Source organism: Macrotis lagotis, chromosome 1 (assembly GCF_037893015.1).
Source record: "Macrotis lagotis isolate mMagLag1 chromosome 1, bilby.v1.9.chrom.fasta, whole genome shotgun sequence".
NCBI classification, from domain to species: Eukaryota; Metazoa; Chordata; class Mammalia; order Peramelemorphia; family Peramelidae; genus Macrotis; species Macrotis lagotis.
Genome location: NC_133658.1, coordinates 867,292,418 through 867,312,956, shown reverse-complemented (window position 1 = coordinate 867,312,956; position 20,539 = coordinate 867,292,418). Strand labels below are relative to the sequence as shown.

Sequence of the window (20,539 nt, the reverse complement as noted above, 5' to 3'; positions counted from 1 at the left end):
ATTTTCTTGACAAGGATCCTGGAGTGGTTTGCCATTTCCTCCTCTAGCTCATTTGACAGATGATCTTCCTAATTTCAAGTCATGTAAGACATGCTTCAGATTTATGATAATTACATTCAATGAGTGCTAACTAGGTACTTTCTGTGCCATCAGAATAGAGGATTTTTTTCTTTTTTAATGAAATACAGTGACAAAAATTGCAGAACTTCAGAGACCAGCTAGTCTGACCAATAGAACTGAACACGTACCCTCAGGTTAACACATTGTGGTAACTAGTCATCCAATCTTTGCTTGAACAGTTCCACTGAAAAAACAAAGGGATAAGCCCTGCTCCAAACCAGCAGCCCCTTCCCCTTGGGGGGGGGTGCTCAGAGCCAAATCAGTCTACTTTGGAACCTCCATCTACCCTTCCTCATTCCACCTCCTGGGGTTGAGCAAAATGAACCGAATTCTTCTTCCACATCAACCCCTTGGACATTTGAAGTTTCTCAAACTAAACTCAGCCAGTTCATTGGGCAGCATTCAGCATTCCAGAAGGACCCTTCCCCAACCCTGCTGCAAATCTCTTCCCTCCAGATGTTTATTTAATTTAATAGGAAGAGCCTCTGCTGACATATAAGGTCTCATGCAAAGTCCCTGAAGATTCAAAGCATCAGGGGTTTGCATTTTACTGGGAGTGATAGGAAATAGAAGAGAATGAATACGATAGAGGCAAAGGAGAGGTCCAGGAAAATACTCTCAGAAATTCTGAGATGCTTGAGGGACATCAGAGAAGGCCCTGTGTAGGAAGGGCAGGCTGGTTGGCTGGTTCTTGTCCTTCCTTATCGAAGAAGACCAAAATGACATCATTATGTTTTAGACAAAGTACAGTGTATCTGACTGTGGTTGATCAGACCAATAAGAGCTCAGAATGCTCTGCCACAAGTCGGGTACAAATAGTCAATGTGCATACTTGGGGTGGGAACTCTAAACTTACATGTGTCATGTTTCCTTTGAGCTGCTTCAATTCTACCTTCCTCATACAGTACAGCACCCTGACTGATGAGGGCACACCATTGTCTCCTGCTGAACAATCAATTCTAAAATTCTTCAATGAGACCTTCAAAGTGTCTCAGTAGCGCTTTTTCTGATCCCCTTGTGAGAGCTTGGCCTTATGAATTCTCCATAAAATATTTTTTTTTGGTAAGCAGTGTCTGGATTCTAACAATGTGTCCAGCCCATCATAGTTTACACTCTCTGTAGTAATGTTGGAATGCTTGGCAGTTTAGCTCAAGAATGGACCTCATGTCTGGTATCTTCTCCTGCTAAGTGATCTTCAGAATCTTCCTAAGACAATTTAAATGAAAGCAATTCAGTTTCCTGACATGACACTGGTAGAGTATCCAGGTTTCACAGGCATATAGGAAGGAGCATCAGTCTAATGAACCTAGGGCAGACAGGGACCAGAGAGGCCATCCTGTGCAACCCCCTCTTTTTTCCACATAAGGAAACAGAGAACAAAAAAGGGGAACGTACTTGCCCAAGGTCACTCAAGCAATAAATGACAAGGTCATGATTTGAACAGAAGTCCTCTGGCTCCAAAACCAATGCATTTTCATTGGCACTGCCAAGCCTGAGCCTAGAAAGAGGATAATTCTGAGAAGACATTCTCAATTGCACCCAGGTACAAGAAGAAGGATCAAGGGCAGGAAAATACTAGAAGTGCAGATACTGCAATAGACTCTCCTAACACAAGAACCCTAATCTTATATGTGTGTGTCATGTGCTTTCCCCTTGCTCCATCAGGTTTGACAGTCTGGAGGACTCTGTGGTCCCCTTCTCAAAACAGTATTTTTAAAGGCATAACTAAAATAGAGAGGATTATATATAAGAGGACATCAATTATATTAAAATATAGTTGTTAAAATATAAAATATAGTTGTCAAAATATAAAATATAGTTGTCAAAAATTAAAAAGCTCATGGACCTTGGGTTAAGAATCCCTGTCCTAACTGGAATTTTTTTTTAGGCTTTTTCAAGGCAAACAGGGTTAAGTGGCTTGCTCAAGGCCATACAGCTAGGTCATTATTAAGTGTCTGAGACCGGATTTGAACCCAGGTACTCCTGACTACAGGGCCGGTGCTTTATCCACTGCACCACCTAGCCACCCCTTGGAATATTTTTCTAAGTCATTAAACATTAGCGATCTTCTAGGCCATTGGAGATTCAATGAACCTACCCATTAATCAACAAGTAGTTGTTAGGTCCTGAAATGATCACTTGAAAGCTCAATTTGACCTGGATGGAGAGAATGGTAGAAGGCAGCAGAGTGATGGGGGATGAGGAAGAGGGGAGAAGGAGCTCACAGCCATAGGCCTCAATTTTTTTTCCTGCAAAATATGAGGTAAAATTTTCAGCTAAGAAAAGTGGAGGAGAGAGAGAAGGTTTGAGGAATAATGAAAAAGTTTGCATGGTTGATGCTTTGAGAGAAATGATGGTTACAGGAGAGACCCTGACTGCCTCCTTCTTGTGACCAGTCCTTCCACTGTTTTGATGTATGTATGGTATTTGAATAGCTCTGCTTCACTTAAATTCAATTCACAAAGAAGTTAGCACATCACCCTCATGATATCATTGGTCCTTTTCAGAAACAAAGGATACACAACAACAACATGCATGGTGTTATGACTGGTGTCCTATTACATGATATTAGAAATCAATCTATGCAGATGATATAGAACATAATGCTAATAAATTTTAACTGATGTCCAAAAAATGATGTACTAATAAGTTACATAGTCAAGAATTGTTGAAATAAGTGATGGAGTTCGGGTGAAATTTGGGGCAGTAGAAAAACTGGATTTTGGAGGCCGAGTCAGTCAATAAACATTTATTAAGCATGGATCTGCAAAAAGAGGCAAAAGCTAGTCCCTGCCCTGCCCTCGAGGACATTGCAATCTAAAGAGGGAGACAATAAGGAAACACATATGTATATATAATCTATATACAAGATAACCAATAAGTGTTTGAAAAAGGGAAGGCACTAGACTTTCTAGGAGCTGCAAGAGATTTGGGAGGGGTTGACAAAAGTTTGCATCTTGCCAAAAGTACCTGACCTTTGCACCTGTGTAATAAATATATGAACCAGAACAAGTCAATTGACTTCTCAGGGTCTCGATTTCCTTATCTCCAAAAGGTAAGGATTGAAGAAGATGACCTCTAAAGTTCCTTCCAGCTCACACTACATATATGATCCTTCCAATTCCCCAAATAGGGTCCTATCCACTAAGGAAATCTTAAAGAGATGTGTGTTGCTATTGTTCAGTTGTTTGTTAGTCATGTCTGACTCTGCATGACCCCATTTAGGGTTTTCTTTTTCTTTTTTTCTTTTTTTTGGCAAGGCAATGGGGTTAAGTGGCTTGCCCAAGGCCACACAGCTAGGTAATTATTAAGTGTCTGAGGCTGGATTTGAACTCAGGTACTCCTGACTCCAGGGATAGAGCTCTATCCACTGTGCTATCTTAGATGCCCCTTTGGGGTTTTCTTGGTAAAGAAACTGGAGTGGTTTACTATTTCCTTCTCCAGTTTATTTTACAGATGGGGAAACTTTGTCAAACAGAGTTAAGTAACTTGCCTAATGAGTGTCTGAGGCTGGGTATGACCTCAAGTCTTCCTGACTTCAGGCCCAGTCACCTAACAGTCCCAAAGAGTCATATAGATGAGAGTTTTTATTTATTATAAGAAGATTTTCCTAGATTGAGGGCAGGGATTATCTCATTTTTTTCTTTGTATCATCAGGACCTGGCTCATAGTTTGGGGTTAATAATTGTTTGTCAAACTGAGTTGAATTGAATTGAAATGAATTATTGAATTCAATAGACAGTAGAGAACCCAAGGGCCTAAGTCCCAAAAGCAAGAATGTTCTACCTAATACCTTGATCAAGACTTCAGTACTGCCAGAAGAAAAATGGTGCCCTGGGATGTGCACATGGAATCTCTGATTCAGGCCTATGAATAGTGAGAATTCTGCTGACTCTGTGTGTTTAGCCTCAAGGGAGGGAGAGAGGGAGGAGAACTAGATATTGTTTTTATAAACTTTAACTGCCATCCAGGACCTGATCTCCAGCCTCTAGCATGTTTGATGGTGCCATGTGAGGCCACGGATGGAGAGTGGTAGGAGTAGAAAGGGGAAATGAGGTAGAGATTGTCTTCTGGGCTTTTGTGAGGGACAGTGTGAAAGCCAAACATCTGGAATCACTACAGGGGGTAAGGAAACAAATTCCTGGATGGATCAGAAAATGAAAAGTCTTTTACCTCTCAGTCCACAGTTCAAACTGTTGATGACAACCAATTGGTAGCTAAAGTTAAAGAACTAAGAGGTCTGGACACACATGAATTGTTCATTGAGAGGGAGAGTTAATATCCTTGATCTAAGATGAAGGAGGTGATAGCCTTGGGCACTGACAAAGTTAGGATTAATTAGGTTTGTTCATTTCAGGCCCAGAAGTCAGAATTCTACAAATGAGAGAATCCACAAATCAATCAACAGGTCTTGCCTACTATATAGTCACTTAATCCTGATTGCCTCATATCCTGGGTCATCTCCAGTCATTCTGATTCATATCTGGTCACTGGACCTAGATGGCTCCAGAGGAGAAAGTGAGGCTGGTGACTTAGCACAGCACCCCCTCACTCAAATACAATTCACTTGCATGTCATGGCTTTCCTGATGTCATAGTCTTCTTCAAGAATGAAGAACAAATATCATCATCATCATCATCATCATCATCATCATCATCATCATCATCACTATACATTCAGGTCTTGTGTTTTCCTTGAAGTCTTTCCTTGAAGACTCAGTTCAAATGACACTTGTCTCAAGTATCATGAATTCCTTCCTGCTGCCCCTGCCAGTACCTTCCCACTCAGAACCATCTTGATTTTGTACATATGTAAATATTTTATACATATGCAAATATTCACATGTATACAAGTTAGCATGATACCAGCACATAGCCTTTAATACATATTTGTGAGTTCGCCTGGGCAAAGTGGTGGATATGGGAGATAGAATTCTGAGAATGAAGAACAATAAGACAATTGGTTTCACTGGACTATAGAGTATGTGAAGGTAAGTGATGTGAAATAAGGATGGAAAGGTAAGTTGAGACTAGGCTACAAAGAGCTTTGAATGACAGAGGAGTTTATATATTTTATCCTATAAAGGTGATAGCCCCTGGAATCTATTGAGAAAGAGAGAGACCTGGTCAGGACTATGCTTGGGAAAATCACTGTCTCACAGTGTGGAGAGGCCTAAAGTGGGAAGTCTGATTAAGAGGTGATACTCCAAAAGGGAGGAGATGAGGGGTTTGAATTAAGATGATGGGTGTGTGAATGAATAGGAGATAGATGAAGGATATATCTTGGAGGCAGAAGGTTGTGGATGTATGGAGTGAGAGGAATGAAGGGGAAAGTCAAGGATAGTCCTGAGTGATTATAAGAACAGGGATATCCTCAAAAGAAATAGGAAAGTTTGGAAGAATGGGGAGTTTGGGGAGGGGGAAGGGAGGGGGAAGGGAGGGGAAGACTAATGGAAGTTATAAAAAGGCAGATATATAAGCAAGAACTTTCTAATTTCCTGTCTGAAAATAGAATGTACTCACTAATGAGGCAAGTGAAGTCTCTGAGGCTAGAGATGTTTAAGCAAAGGTTGGATCGCCATTTGCTGGGGACACAAAGGGGAACAACATCTAGAGGTAGTCTGGTTATCAGAGATCCTTTATAGCTCTTAGATTCTGTGATTGTGTTGTCTATTATCGTGAACTGCAACAATAATAATGCCTTCCATTGCTATGTTTCAGGGATCTCCAAAGGAAGGGAGGGCAGAGGGAGAGAAGATACTCAAAGTTACCCGCTCTGGGTTTTGGCAATGATCAAAGAGACTCATGTGCTCCCACTCAATGACACTGAACTGGGAGCAAGGAAATCAGGACTCTATCATCAACTGTCCTTTTGACCTGAACAAATTCTTTAACCTACCCAGGCCTCAGGATTTGCCTTCCTGAAATCAGGGGGTTGAATGAATTCCCCTCTATCTTTTGAAGGCCCTCTGAGCTCTGTTAATCCTCGTTCTAAGCTCCTTCTTAGCTCTGGCATCAAGTGTCCTAAGGCCTCTTCCAGCTCTGACATCCTGTGTTCTAAGGGTCCTTCCATCTCTGACATTCCCTGTTCTTTTTTAGGTTTTTGCAAGGCAAATGGGGTTAAGTGGCTTGCCCAAGGCCACACAGCTAGGTAATTATGAAGTGTCTGAGACTGGGTTTGAACTCAGGTACTCCTGACTCCGGGGCTGGTGCTTTTATCCACTGCGCCACCTAGCCGCCCCAACATTCCCTGTTCTAAGGGAATTCCCAGCTCTGACACTTTCTATTCTAAGGTTCTTCCCTACTCTGACATTCTGGGTTCTAAGACCCCTCCCAGCTATAACATTCTTTGTTCTATGGGTCCTCCAAGCTTTGGCATTCCATGAGTCTATAAAATATAAAGAAAACATCTAATATTAACATTAAGCCAGCTTTTGGTCAATTTCATTGGATAAATTATTCAATAAGTAAGGACAAATGCTGGGAAACATATTCTTATTCAATTCAACTCTTACTTGGAGTTGTTTCCTGAGCACATGTTAGTTGTCCCCCAAGCACTAGACCTGAAGAGACTTGGATTCAAATTTTGACCTTTTTTTTTTTTAGATTAATATATGGCCTAGGACAAGCTACTTCACATCTCTAAGCCCTCTAAAAATGAAGAGTTGAGCTGGATGAGCTCTCAGCCCCATCCTATTATGTAGATCCCTGCATCCGGTGAGCTAGAATCCACCTTTTAGTAAAATTCTGCCCTTCCTCCCTTCTCCCCTCCTGATCTTGCTACTTTGTCTCTTTGCCCATCCTTTTCTATAACAGCTGGGCTTCCATACTCAGAACAGATGAGAAGCAAAAAACAGCAACTATGATTCAGGTAGGAAAACACTCCTTTTTTGTTCAAAACAAAAGAGGGTGCCAAATGTGAAAGGCAGGATGAAGCCCCAAGGGAGCAACCAGGAAAACCAGAATGAGCTCCATTGAGGAGCGTTACTTCCTTAAACAAGCGTGGCTCCTCCAGCAGCTATGAAGGCCAATTGTTGAGAAAGAAAGGGCAACAGGGACAAATGGCCATGCCAGCAGGCCCAAACATGGAGCTTTTGGATCAGTTCCTAAACTTGGCTTTATTTATTGAGTATGAAAAGAGGTTGCAAAGGAAACCAGTTACACTACTCCTCCCCCTCCCCCCCAAAATAGCAGGAATCTGAGACAAAAGTCAAATGTCCAGAATAAAGAAGGCAACTGTCCCATATTCCTTTGCTCTCATTAGACCACCTTGAGGTGATGGGCTTTGTTCTTAGTATTACATTTACAAAGAGGCATTGACATCCTCAAGTGCAATCAGAAAACACTGACTAGCATATTGTTGGGAACTGGAGGAGGTCTGAGAATTAGTTGAAGGACCTAGTTCAGAGAAGCAATGACAAAGTATGCTCTCCACCTCCTGATAGTCAGTCATTAAAGACAGTTATTAAGTTCTTAGTTTGTGCCAGGAGCCTTGATAACACCTAGGAAGGGAAGGTCAGGAGTCAGGCCTCAGACAGAAAGCCCAAAGTCCTTACTTCCCACCAAATGCCAGTTCCACAGTAAATACACATAGCAAGAAACAAAGAAACCCTTTTATCAATGTCAATAGCAAAACAGAAATCAGAGGAAGGATATGTAAGACAATATATACCAAACAATACAGAGAGGAGAGCTTCCATTGGGAATGAGATAACTCAGCTCAGCTGAAATAATGGATCCTAGATCTCAACAAAAGGGAAACCCCAAAGTGTTTAGGGTAACAAGTTGGGCATAAGGACACCTCTCTCCTCTCCTGTTGGCTTCCTTCAGCAACCTGAAGTGAAGTTGGCCTCTTTCAACTTCTCTCTAATAGATGGAAACCAGAACCATCCAAAGCCCAAAGAAATTGGAGAAACTCCCAAAGACCAAAGAAACTTCAGTTGTTCTCTCTCCTGCTCTCAGTAACTCCCACCCTTCACCTCACATGGGCAATGGGCATCATTTTCCACCAATAAAGAGAGAATCCCCGATGGTCAAACCTAGAGACATGTTCAGACTTAACCTTAAAGAAATCAGTGTGACAACTGAAGTATGAAAAGACCTGAGTCAAAGAGATCAACCAGAGGACAATTATAACAATCTATGTATGAGTTGACAAGGCCCCAGACCAGGTTGATGGCACTGTCAAGACTTACGGAAGAGATGTTATGAAGACAAAATCCACAGGATTTGGCAATAGGTTTAGGAGAGTATGGGTCTGCATATGACATTTAGGTTTCAAACTAGTTGGTTGGGACAATGGTGTTAACCTGAGTAATAAAAGGGAAATTTGGAGGAAAATTCTGTTCAGCAGGAAAAATGATGAGATCAGTTTTAAATACTGTAAATTGTCTATAGCACTTTTAGTTGGAGGTATTTAAGAGATAGTTGGGGAGGCGTCTAGGTGGCACAATGAATAAAGCACCAGCCCTGGAGTCAGGAGTACCTGGGTTCAAATCTGGTCTCAGACACTTAATAATTACCTAGCTGTGTGGCCTTGGGCAAGCCACTTAACCCCATTTGCCTTGCAAAAACCTAAAAAAAAGAAAAAAAAGAAAAAAAGAGATAGTTGGAGGTGTGAAGTCAAGGATCAAGCAAGAAATAAGGGTTGAATAAATAGATCTGAAAATCACCTACATAGAGATGATAATAGGAGCTGATAGAATCACCTCCAACACCCTCATCTTTTAAATTCAATAGCAACTGAAATCTACAGCCACCCCACCACCTTCATAAATTGAATATAGAAACAAAGACAGATCAAACTTGGTCCTGGAGAAGAGAAGAGGACTCAGAACAAATACATGGGAAACAAACATGGCTAGCTTACTGAACACTTGATTCAGATGAAGATTTAGCAAAGGAAACAAAGTGGTGAGATAGGCAGGAAGAGATCAATGTCATGGAAAAACTAGAGAAAATAGAGTATCCAAGACAAATTCAAAAGTCACAGAGAGGTTGAGGAGGATGAAAACTGAGAAAAGGCCCTTGGATTTGACCATGAAGAGATTATTTACAACTCTAGAGAGAGTAGTTACAGCTGAATAATGAGGGTGGAGGTTTGACTGCAAATAGTTAAGAAGAGAGTAAAAGGAAAGGGCAGAGATGTGATTCATGATACAACTGGACATGGCCAATGTGGGAATTGGTTTGGCTTGACTATATGGTTTTGGTTTTCTCTCTCTTTTTTTTTTCAAATTTGTTGAGGAGTGGGGGGGGGGAGGGGGGGACAGGATTGCCAAAGAGAAGAAAAAGAATAGAGAATTATTGAAGCATTTATCATGGGTAATTAATAATTTTATGAATCATGTTAGCATATAATTAATAAAAGGATCAATGGCACTCTCAATTGTCAAAGACCTTAAAACATTTTTAAATGCACAGAAAAAGAAGAGGGGGAGACCACACCCCTCATTTTGCTGAGATCCAAAGAGTTTAACTGACTTGTCAAAGTTCACAAGTATTAAAAAAAAAAAAACTTGTCTCTGCTATTAACCCAGGCCCTCTGATGTGCAAACCAGTGTCCTTGCTAACACTACTCATGGTTAGAGCTAACATTTATAGAGAGCTTTAAGGTTAATAAAGTGGGGTATTTTAAGTAGAGAGTACTGTACATAAAGTCAGGAAGACCTAAATTGAAATCTTGCCTCTGATACTAGTGATATGATCTTGAACAAGTCACCTAACTTCTCTGTACCTCAATTTCCTCATTCATAAAATGAGGAGGTCATATTCAGTGGACCTCTCATGTCCCTTTCAGCTATAAATCAATGTTTCTTGGATTTCATGTGATGCCAACAACCTTGTATGGTTGATGATATTATCATTTTACACATAAAGAAACTGAGACTGACACCATTTTTTGGTGTGGAGAATGGCCCATTACCTGTATTTACTACATCAGTTGCTTCTGTAGATTCTTTGATCAAAATAAATAATATTTATAAAGCTCTTAGCAAAGTGTTTGACACATTGTTTTTATATTTCACTCTTTGTGACCCCATTTAGAGTTTTCTTGGCAGAGACATTGGAGCAGGTTGCCATTTCCTTTCCTGGCTCATTTTACAGATGAGGAAACAGATCCAAACAAGGTGAAGTGACTTGCCCAAGATCATACTTCTACTAACTGTCTGAAGCTGAATTTGAACTCTAATCTTCCTAACTATAGGCCTAGTGCTCTATCCACTATGATGCCACTTACTTAGCGCTTGGCACAGAATAAGCATACAAACATGTTTAACGTACTTTTTGTCCAGGTTTGCTCTCTTTAACGCCCTTGTCTTTGTTCAATCCTAGTTGAAACTTGCAGCTATCCTACAATTTTTATAAACTGACTATAGAAATGAAGGCAGAGCTTGGTCTTGGAGAAGAGCTGGAAACATGGGTGTGGACCAATTATATAGACTGTCAGATATAACTGATGAGTTAATTAGTTTTGCTGAACTTTTTTTCCCTTTTAAACAAGTTTTTGTTAAAAGGAGATAGTTCATTGGGTAAAGGAAGTAGAGGAATGTATTCAGAAATAAAGATCATAAAAAAAGCAAAATAAGTTAAAAGATTAATTTTTTAAAAGAAAAGTTTTAAAAGAAATTAAAGCAGACTATGCCATTTTTAAAAAAATAGATGGGATACTGTCCTGTGGCTCAAAAAGAGATTTCAAATTCTGGGCAGGGACGGGAACTTTGTGGACAAGCCCAATCATCAATATATGCCTCAGAGGGTGGTGTCGGGGACAGGGCCAGGCTTCACAGAGCTGCCGGTTCCCATCCACCTATTTCAAAATGCAGTTTATCAAACCCTCTGAGTGACTGTCTCAAAAGATGTGACTGATTCAAGAAAGTGCACCAGTTATCTCTCTTTAATTGATATTCGCTTGAGATTGTGGGGTGTGTTAGCAGGTTAATAAGTAAACAGTTATTAATACTGGGTAGTTCTACAAAAGATTAAACAATACTGGTATGTTAAGCATTTATGAAAATGACAGTCAATGGAAACACCCTGCCCCCGCCTCCACATTGGTAACATTCTCTAGCCCCATGTTGTTGTTGTTCAGTTGTTTTTCAGTTGCACCTGATTCTTCATGACCCCATTGGGTTTGCTTGGCAGAGATACTGGAGTGGTTTTCCATTTCCTTTTCCAGCTCATTTTATAGATAAGGAAATTGAAGCAAACAAGGTAAAGTGACTTGCCCAAGGTCACACAGTTAATAAGTACCTGAGACTAGATTTGAACTCACAAAAATGAGTCTTTCTGACTCCAGGTCTGGTGCGCTGTCTACTTCACCACCTAGTTACCCTGAAATCTTCCATCCTCCATGCCCTCGTGTGAAATCAATGGGGAAGTCAAAAGGAATTCTGCCACATTTGTCCAATTGATTGACAAACATTTATTGAGCACCTACTTATTAAGCACAGGTACTGGGAAAACAGGTTCGCTTGGATGATGAGGATGGAAACCTCATGGCAAAGAGTCAGAAGAGAGTGAGGGGAAAGGAAGTGGTGGCACCTGTTGTGAACAACCAGAAAAGGAACAAAAGTTAAGGCAGGATGGCTAGCAGGATTGGATGTAGCTTAGGCCTTTTGAGGTGGGAGAGACATGGGCGTGTTTGGAGGCAATAGGAAAGCAACCACTAGGAAGAGAAGGTGGAAGAAAAGTGAGAGAGCTGGTAGAAGGTGAGGAGATGGCACAGAATAAGATTGCTTATACAGATAAAGGGACTTTCTTTGGTAAAGAGGACCACCTCATCACAGGATATATGAGTGAAGGACTGATGAGATATATTTTACAGGTGTTAGTATCCCATTTTATTGGAAAGAAAATGAAGGCTCACAATGGTCAAGTGATTTGCCCAGGATCATATAGTGAGTTAATATCAAAAGTAGAATTTAAATTCAGGCATCCTGACTCCAAGTCCAGAACCCTACCCAATGTACCCTGCTACCTCAAGTCATTTTCAATAACTTGAAAATCATTTTTAAAATTACAAAATACTGAAAGTTTCAAATGACTTACCAGAACAGTTACTCAACTCCCTAAATTTAAAGGTGAGGAAACAGATACAAAGGAGGAATGACTTATCCAAGGTCATAAAGAGAAATCTAGAACTAGAACCCAATTCACTAGTCCTTCCATTCACAACATAATTCTAGTCACCCCTATGGGGGTGGATAAGCAATATGTCCTAAGGGTCATTGTTGTCTGTCATAGAAGACATATCAGACACGTCTGTTGGATTGGGTCCTGGAGCCTGTCAGATTTCGACATCTCTCAGTACCAATTGCCTGGCTTTGTTGGTTGATGTAGAAATGAATAAGAGGTATCATTCTAAGATCTATGGTAACTCCCAGCTCTGATATTCTGGGTTCTAAGGGTCCTCCCAGCTCTGAAATTCTGGGTTCTAAGGATCCTCCCAGATCTGATATTCTGAGTTCTAAGGGTCATTCCAGCTCTGAAACTCTAGGTTCTAACACTCCTCCCAGTTCTAACATTCTGGATTCTAAGGACCCTCTCAGCTATGACAATCTGTGTTCCAAGGACCCTCCCAGCTCTGACATTCTGGTTTCTAAGGATTCTCCCAGCCTGAAATTCTGTGATTCTACAATGCAAATCTCAATATTTTGTACTCCAAGTCATTTAGATCCTGGAAGGAGTTTGGATCTGTGATTTTCTTAGGGTAAAGCACTCCCAGTGAAGAGTTTCTGCTCTTAATACAAACTGGCACCTTCCCTGAAACACTTGATCATCTAAAATTTCCACCAGCTCAAAAACATATAGATTTTATAATCACCATCTCCATCTTATGGTGGAGTAAATGGAGTTAGAAAGAAGCTAAGACCCTTGGCCTAACATGGCCATCCACTGAGTCAGTGATAGAAAAGTTAAATCCTTTTGAAACTCCTGGCTCCCATGTCTTCCTTCCTCTAACACAATCCCCCAAAAAACCTGTGTCCCTATTCTTAGGATATGAGCCTGATATATCACTTTACATTATCACTACAGTATAAAGAATTAGCCCTCTTTAATTTGAATTTTCCTTACCAGTAAGAGGTTTATTAATTTTTCCTAGAGAAACCTCAAGGTCCCAACTTCCCTTCTCCTACCTGTCAAAAGAACATGATTTCTGAAGCTAGGCTGATCTCAGTATCTAGAGGGACATTCGTGAGTATTGGGAATGAAATAGATAAATGAGCAAAAACTGAGACCCTGAGAGCAAAAGGGATTTGTCCCAAGTCACACAACTAAGTAGTGTTTTATGCATTTTACTTTAAGCATTTAGAAAAATAAAAAATGTTATGCATTAAAAATGCATTTTTAAAAAGTTGCACAGGCTTCAACAGACCACCAAAGGGATCCATAAAAACAATAAATGTCAAGAATCTCTGGTTGATGATATTCTTTGCTTATTTGTAAAATACATCCAAAGAATTACATACAGGTCCTGACTATGGAAAAGAATAAGTACAATGTTTTACAATCATCTTCAAAGCTGAAAGACCTGAGAGAATATACTGTCAGGGCTACAAATATTTCTTGTTGCTGGTGACATTATAGGTGACATCTTGACTAGTGATTGAATTGGATTTAAGTGAGGCAGAGTTGCCTCAGAGCTACCAAAAAACTTTAGAAAGAAAAATATTATGGTCTACTACCCATGTGATTTTGACCAAATCAATTGAAATCTTTGTTTTTTACTTCAGAAATGAAAATGTTAAAGGGGAAAAAAAGGAAAGAGAAAAAGTCATTGAAGGTTCACTATGGGATTCCATCCAGTTCTTTATCTATGAATCTACGGGCTAGAGGGGACTTTAAAAACACACTGTCTGTCAGAGCTAAAAGGAACAGAGAAGCTACTTAGAACACAATGTCAGAGCCAAAAAGAATTTAGAATGTTAGGACATAGATTAAAAGAGCAAGAAGGATTAGAGATAATCAAATCCAAGGGTTCTTAATCTGAGTCCATGTAGAGTTTTCGAGGGGTTCTATGAACCTGGATGAGAAAAAAATTATCTTTAGTTTTCTTAACCACTAGTTTCCCATATAAATCCTGTACATTTCATTTTAGGCATTTAAAATTATTACTCTGAAAAGGGATCCATAGGCTTCAGCAGGCTGCCCAAAAGGTCCATAAGACAACTTCCTCATTTTACAAATGTGGAAACTAAGGTTACAAAGGAGGAAATGACTTGTCCAAGGTCACACAGATGATTAATAGCAGAATTAGAATGCCTTAAAAGCTTGAAGCTTATGAAAATTCTTATTTCCTCCCTCTGTGGTTTGACTCACTTTCACCTGGGTCAACTTCAGTAGGAAATTTTCTGAATATCATGAGTATGTTTTAGGAGATAACCTAAAAACTTAGGTTCCCCAATGTCCAGGTTTGAGAATTTAGAAACTCATCACTAAGAACATCTGGGAAATGCCCAGAAAGATAAAGAGGGAAGCTGACAGCAGTTTCCCTTTGAGGACTTGTATTTTTTTTTTTTTGCTTAGATCTCTTCTGACACCAGTCTTGCAGGACAGATCAAGGCTTCATAGGTCAGGGAAGGTAGCCTGCTTTGGATCACCTAGAAATCCAGAAGCTTTCTACAGAAGGACAATGTGTCCTAAGGTATAGAGCACTGTCCTGAGGGTCAAAAGCTCTACATTTGAGTCCTGGCTCTGTCCACTATTAGCTGAGCAACTCCCAGAAAACCACTTCAGTTCTTTGGCCTTGAATTTATCATCATACAGTGGGAATAATGAAGCCCAATCCTTCAACTTCACAGCGTTTCTGGTAAGATCAAATGAGTCAAAGAATGCCAAACCCCTTTACAGACATTGGATTCCTGTCAAATGTAAAGCATTACCATCCATATGACTTTGGTTGGCAGAGAGAAATCACAGGGAACAAAAAGTGACTCTGTTCTTCATTTTGATTGACTTTAGGAAAGCATGGAAGCAGTAAAAAAAATCTCATAGAGTTTTGATTTCTTAAATTCACTGAATATTAGAGCAAGATGGAACCTTAAAACACTGAATTCTCGAGTTATAAGGAACAGAGAACATAGAATGCTTGGACAAGACAGGATCTTAGAACACAGAAAGTGATGGCAAATCAACTGAGGATAGCTGAACAAATTATAGGAATGAATGTTTGTAAGAAATGATGTAAGAGATGTTTTCAGAGAAACCTGTGGAGACTTGTATAAAATGATGCAGAGTGAAGGGAGCAGAACCGAGAGAATAATTTCTACAATAACAATAACATTCAAAGAAAAAGCAACTTTAATTGACTTTAAGACAACTAAACTAAGCAGTGAACAACCATTATTCCAGAAGACTGACAACCACACCTGTTAGTCATCTCTTAACATCAAGATGATGGATCCAGTGAAGAATAAGACATATATTTTTGAACATGGCCAATGCAGGAAATTTTGTTCAATTATTTGTTTTGTTTTTCATTGAGAGAGGGGCAGGTAGGAGGGAGAGAAAATAAATTTTATTAAATAAAAATTATTTTAAAATAACTGAGGATGGCTGAATAAATTATAGGAATGAATATGTGAGCTGTATCTAGGGTATAATCATCAAGGACTTCCTCAGGAACCAAAATCCAAGGGAAATCCTACAACCTACCAGCTCAGGGTTTCAAGGGTTTCCACTGGCCCCATGCTATTGTTGGTGCTGCTGTTGTTCAGCCATTTCAGTTGCATCTGACTCCTTGTAACCTGATTTAGGGTTTTCTTGGCAGAGATACTGGAATGGTTTGCCATTTCCTTTTCCAGCTCATTTTTCAGATGAGGAAACCAAGGGAAACAATATTAAATGACTTGTCACACAGCTAATATGTGTCTGATTTAAATTCATAAAGATGAATTAGCCTGACTCCCGGTCTTATACTGTATCCACTATACCATCTAGCTGACCTTGGTATCATGTCATATGGCATCACAAATGTTCCCCCCACCTCCTTCTCTACAATCCACCGTCTACTTCTAAGGCTTATGTCCCTCCTCCCCATTTAAAAAATTAGAAAACTGAAGTCCAGAGAAGAGAATTTCATTGACTAAGACCCCCAGTAGAAGACCAGGAAGTAGAACTCAAGTTTCCATATTCTCCTTTTCCATCTCCAACCAGAGCAGGCTAACCTCTTTGTCACCCACCTTGATGTATATGCCCTTCCCTTTGTCCTTCCCAAGAATATCCTAACCAAGGGACCTTATGAACAACCTGAGGAACTCTGTGCACCTTCCTCCCCGCAAGGAACTTGTCCTATCATGTCAAAATTCCTAGAGATGGCTCCAGTTAAGACACAGCCAGAACTATGGAAGGAACCTTAAAACAAATCATCTTAGATCCCCTAGAACACAGAATATTTGTGTTAGAAAGCATTTTGGGAGTCATCTAATCCAACTCCTTCATCTTACTACAAGAAAGCAATGACTTAGGAAAGAAAAAATAACTTGCTCAAGGTTACACAATTATTCTTAAGGAACAGCTGGAAAACACAATGATCTTAGCCGAATATCATTTATAAAAGTAAAACATACTAAGAAGGGATCAAAAGTCATCTGGGGAAGAGGGAAGGGCATAAATAAAATAATGATTCCTATCCCCAATCAGACAAAAGAAAAGAAAGAGACCTTTTACAGGGAGTAGCTCCTGCTAGAGCCAAAAAAAAAAGTAGAGAAAGGGCCTCAGTTTCCTCCTTTGTAAAACGAGAAGGGTTGATCCTAAGTCTTCTGAGGTGCTTTCCAGATCACAAGTGGTTTTCCCAGAATTTCTGTGCTTTCTTGCTGCCCCCTACTGATAGAATCAGTGAAGTTTTTGTTGTTGGGGTTTTTTTTGACAAATAGGAGAAAATGCTACTGCTGAGGATAATGGACAAAGTTGAATGAAAACCTGAATGCTTCAGAGGATCAAGAAGGTATGTTATAAAAAAAAACAACAGCTAAATAGCTGGCCTGAGGAGTCAGAAAAGACTTAAGTTCAAAGCTACCACCCATCTGATTGTGTGACCTAGGCAAGTCATTTAACCAACTATATAAGACTCTTTAAGTTTCAGAAATGGTCCTGATCTGCTTTGATAGAAGATATTTCTACACTGGGTGATTGATAATTCAGTGAAATCATAGATATGGTATAAAAAAGTTTGAAATCATAAACTAATTTATACAACAAAAACACTAGATTCCCATTAAAATTGAATGTTCACTCTTTCCATTTATCTTAGAATTAACAAGAAGTCATGGCAAAGAAATTAAAAGATTGAAAATTCATTGTGAGAAGTTAAAATACCTCTCACTTCAGGTTATATGTGAGGGGAAAACAGGAGGGAAAACCCATTAGAGTATTTGGGCTCCCTTCTAGTAAGTGGTTCAGAATTAAAGGACTTGTGTTTGGGAATGACAAAACAATCTCCTTATTGGTCCCTTGAAGTCAACTGACCATTAAAGCAGAGAGAGCTTCCCCTCATCTTCTTCTCTTGGGAATGTGAGGCATGAAACTCTGTACCTTACATATGGATTACCTTCCAAGTCCACTTTGGAGACTCTACATGAGCCAAACCTAATCTTTCTTAAAGTGATTTCTCCCAAGACTCTAGGGTGGGGTTGTAAATAGTCATTCACAATGGAAAAAACCCAACTCTTTAGAGCTCAGGATTCCCCGGTACTAACTGGGGCCCCTTAGTGGGGAACAGATTCATCCCAGTGGGCCAGTGACAATCTATTATTACACATATATATCTAGAAAGCTGTCACTAGAAATTGTTGCTCCCCAGGGTCCTCAATCACAGAAACTAGGCCTAGTGTAAATATGTGTCCTCATTTGAGGGGGAAGGAAACAGAATACCAGACAGTGAGGGAGAGACAAGGACCATGGGAGAAAGAAGGAGAAGGGTGACATAGGGTCACCTATTGAAGTAGGCCATCTGGGTGTAATCAGTAATCTCTGTCGTTCCTCAACTGAAGGACTGTGAGTGTGAAGCAAAACCCCAATCTAGTCATAGTTGTGAATCCAAAACAGTAAATGAAAATAAGAAATAGAGATAATGGGAGACTTTACTGAAGTAGTGGGATAGGATAAAAAAAAATCACCTGCATTTTTTAAAAAACTGCTACCAAGAACCAAGAAAAACTGATAAATACCCTGAAAATAAGGATAAAATACATCAAATATTTGGGCATTAACTTAGCCTGATACACAAGAGACCTATACAAAGATAACCATAAAGTTTCTCATAGGAATCAGTGGGGAAGTGAACAAATAGAAGGATAGATTGAGTCAAATGTTGATATATAATTACAAACTAATAGATAATTGTAATGGAATTTGACCACGCCACAGCAAAATTCATATATTTAAAAAGATAGTCAAGTACATCAAGAACAACATAAAGGAAACTGGGGAAAGAACTAGGTACTCTCAGATCTCAAATTATATGATAAAGCAGTAATTATGAAAACTATTGAGAAATGGGGAGACTGAATGTAAAGAGATTAACTTATACAGAACCCAACCTGACTAAAAAAATCAGCTTTTCTAAGATTTGGCCAGACAAGTGGATAATATCATTAGTATGGGTCTATCAGGGTCAAGTGCAAAACAGGCACCCCCACTGTAGTTCAATCTTTGAGAGCTACCCAAGGTAACAAGATGTTAAATTAAAAGTGCCTAAGGATCAAATTTATTTAGTGGCAAGGTCCAGATTGAACCTGGATCATTTGACACCAAATCAAATCATCCCCTGTGTTTCGAGGTCACAGAATCTTAAGTGGGACTTTAGAAAGGAAATCCGACTTTAAAGAACACTATGTCCCTCCTCCCCATTTAAAAAATTAGAAAACTGAAGCCCAGAAAGGAGAATTTCATTGACTAAAACCCCCAGTAGAAGACCAGGAAGTAGAACTCAAGTTTCCATATTCTCCTTTTCCACTAAATCATATTAAATGACTATCAGCATCCTGAGGGGGAAACATCAAGGAAAGACAGGAGATCCAAAAGAGACAGATATGGGTTGCTGGAGAAGAACAATAACATAAAATGATGAAAAGATATGAAATATCATAAAAAAGGACCTAAAGTATGCAAAATTTAAATAAGGACTTTCATCTCTAAAAGGGTCATTGCCATTTTATCAGAACTTGTATCTTTCTTTTTTTTGTCTTTGTTTTGTTTCCTAATTGTTTTTACGTGTTTTTGGAGATGGGGTCTTCCTGTCTTTCCCAGGCTGGACTTGCCTGATGCCTTATATTTGATACCGATACTGACTGGCATGGGATCTATGGTGCTAGACTTAAGCCTGCTACAGTTCAGAACTCCTAAAATTCAAATGATACACTAACCTCATCCTTCCCAGCAGCAAAAGCTAAAGTCCAGTGTCACTTTGTACATGGAGCAGACAGAATAGATTATTTTTCATAAGATTTAAGACATTTCAACCGCACTTTATACAAAAAAAAACCCTTTTAAAAAGTGCATTCACAGTTACATGGGAATACATCGCCCTCTGGTGTTCAAAACAAAGGAAAAGGACAAATAAAAATATTTAAGTGTATATATTTTTATATATTTATTTTTATTTTAAAATATATATTTATAGAAATTATATATAATTATATATGAATATAGTTATACATATACTTTAATTGGTTTATAAATGTTATCTATTATTATTATTCTAGCTTCAAGATCCAAGTACTAATAAAGAATTTGATTAGTAGATTTTTAAAATTTTGGAGCTAGATGTTCTCTTGGAATGTAAAATGTGAGAACATATAATGTCACAGCTAAAAGGTTTAGTACTGGAAGGGACCTAAGAATAGAGAAAATTATAATGTAGAAGGTTAGAACATTGGTCATCAGACCTGAGACAGATCTTAGAATAGAGAATGTCAGATGTCAGAGTGATTGTAGAAATTAGGAAGTCAAGACTGGGAGGGACTTTCAACATCCTCTGACCTAACACCTTCACTTTACAGACAGAATGACTGAGGCCCATAGAGATGCAAGGACATGTCTAAGGAAACAGGATTCATACTCCCATGAAACAAGCTGATCATGCTAAAATCCTGATTAAAAGTAGAAATATCAAAAATGCAGTCATTACCAGTTTACTATAAAATCTTTTGCTCTGACTGTTAAATCCTTTTCTTTCTGAATCCGGGATTACTATGGTCCGAAATTTAGAAGGAATGGAAGATTGCTTTGGATATGCTCCAGTGTAACCTAAATGATTAAAAAAAAAGACACTTTTTAAAAACATAAAAAGATGAATTGGAGAATGTAGGAAATGGAGCTCTGAGATCAAGATTTCTTTTTAATAAGACACAGGAGGGAATTTGCCCTAGGACTTGTAAAAAGAATTAAATAAATTCTTATAGGGAGAACCTCTTTCA

General features: G+C 39.1%; 1 protein-coding gene across 2 annotated transcripts in view; it reads right to left on the bottom strand.

Moving 5' to 3' along the window:
* Positions 1-20,539, bottom strand: part of STPG1 (sperm tail PG-rich repeat containing 1) — a 126,596-nt gene that overhangs the window by 77,897 nt on the left and 28,160 nt on the right. For both annotated transcript variants that reach the window (XM_074218119.1, XM_074218118.1), the window contains exon 3: positions 20,251-20,369. In XM_074218119.1, the coding sequence (XP_074074220.1) occupies positions 20,251-20,369 (119 nt within the window). The remainder of the gene's footprint in view (positions 1-20,250; positions 20,370-20,539) is intronic.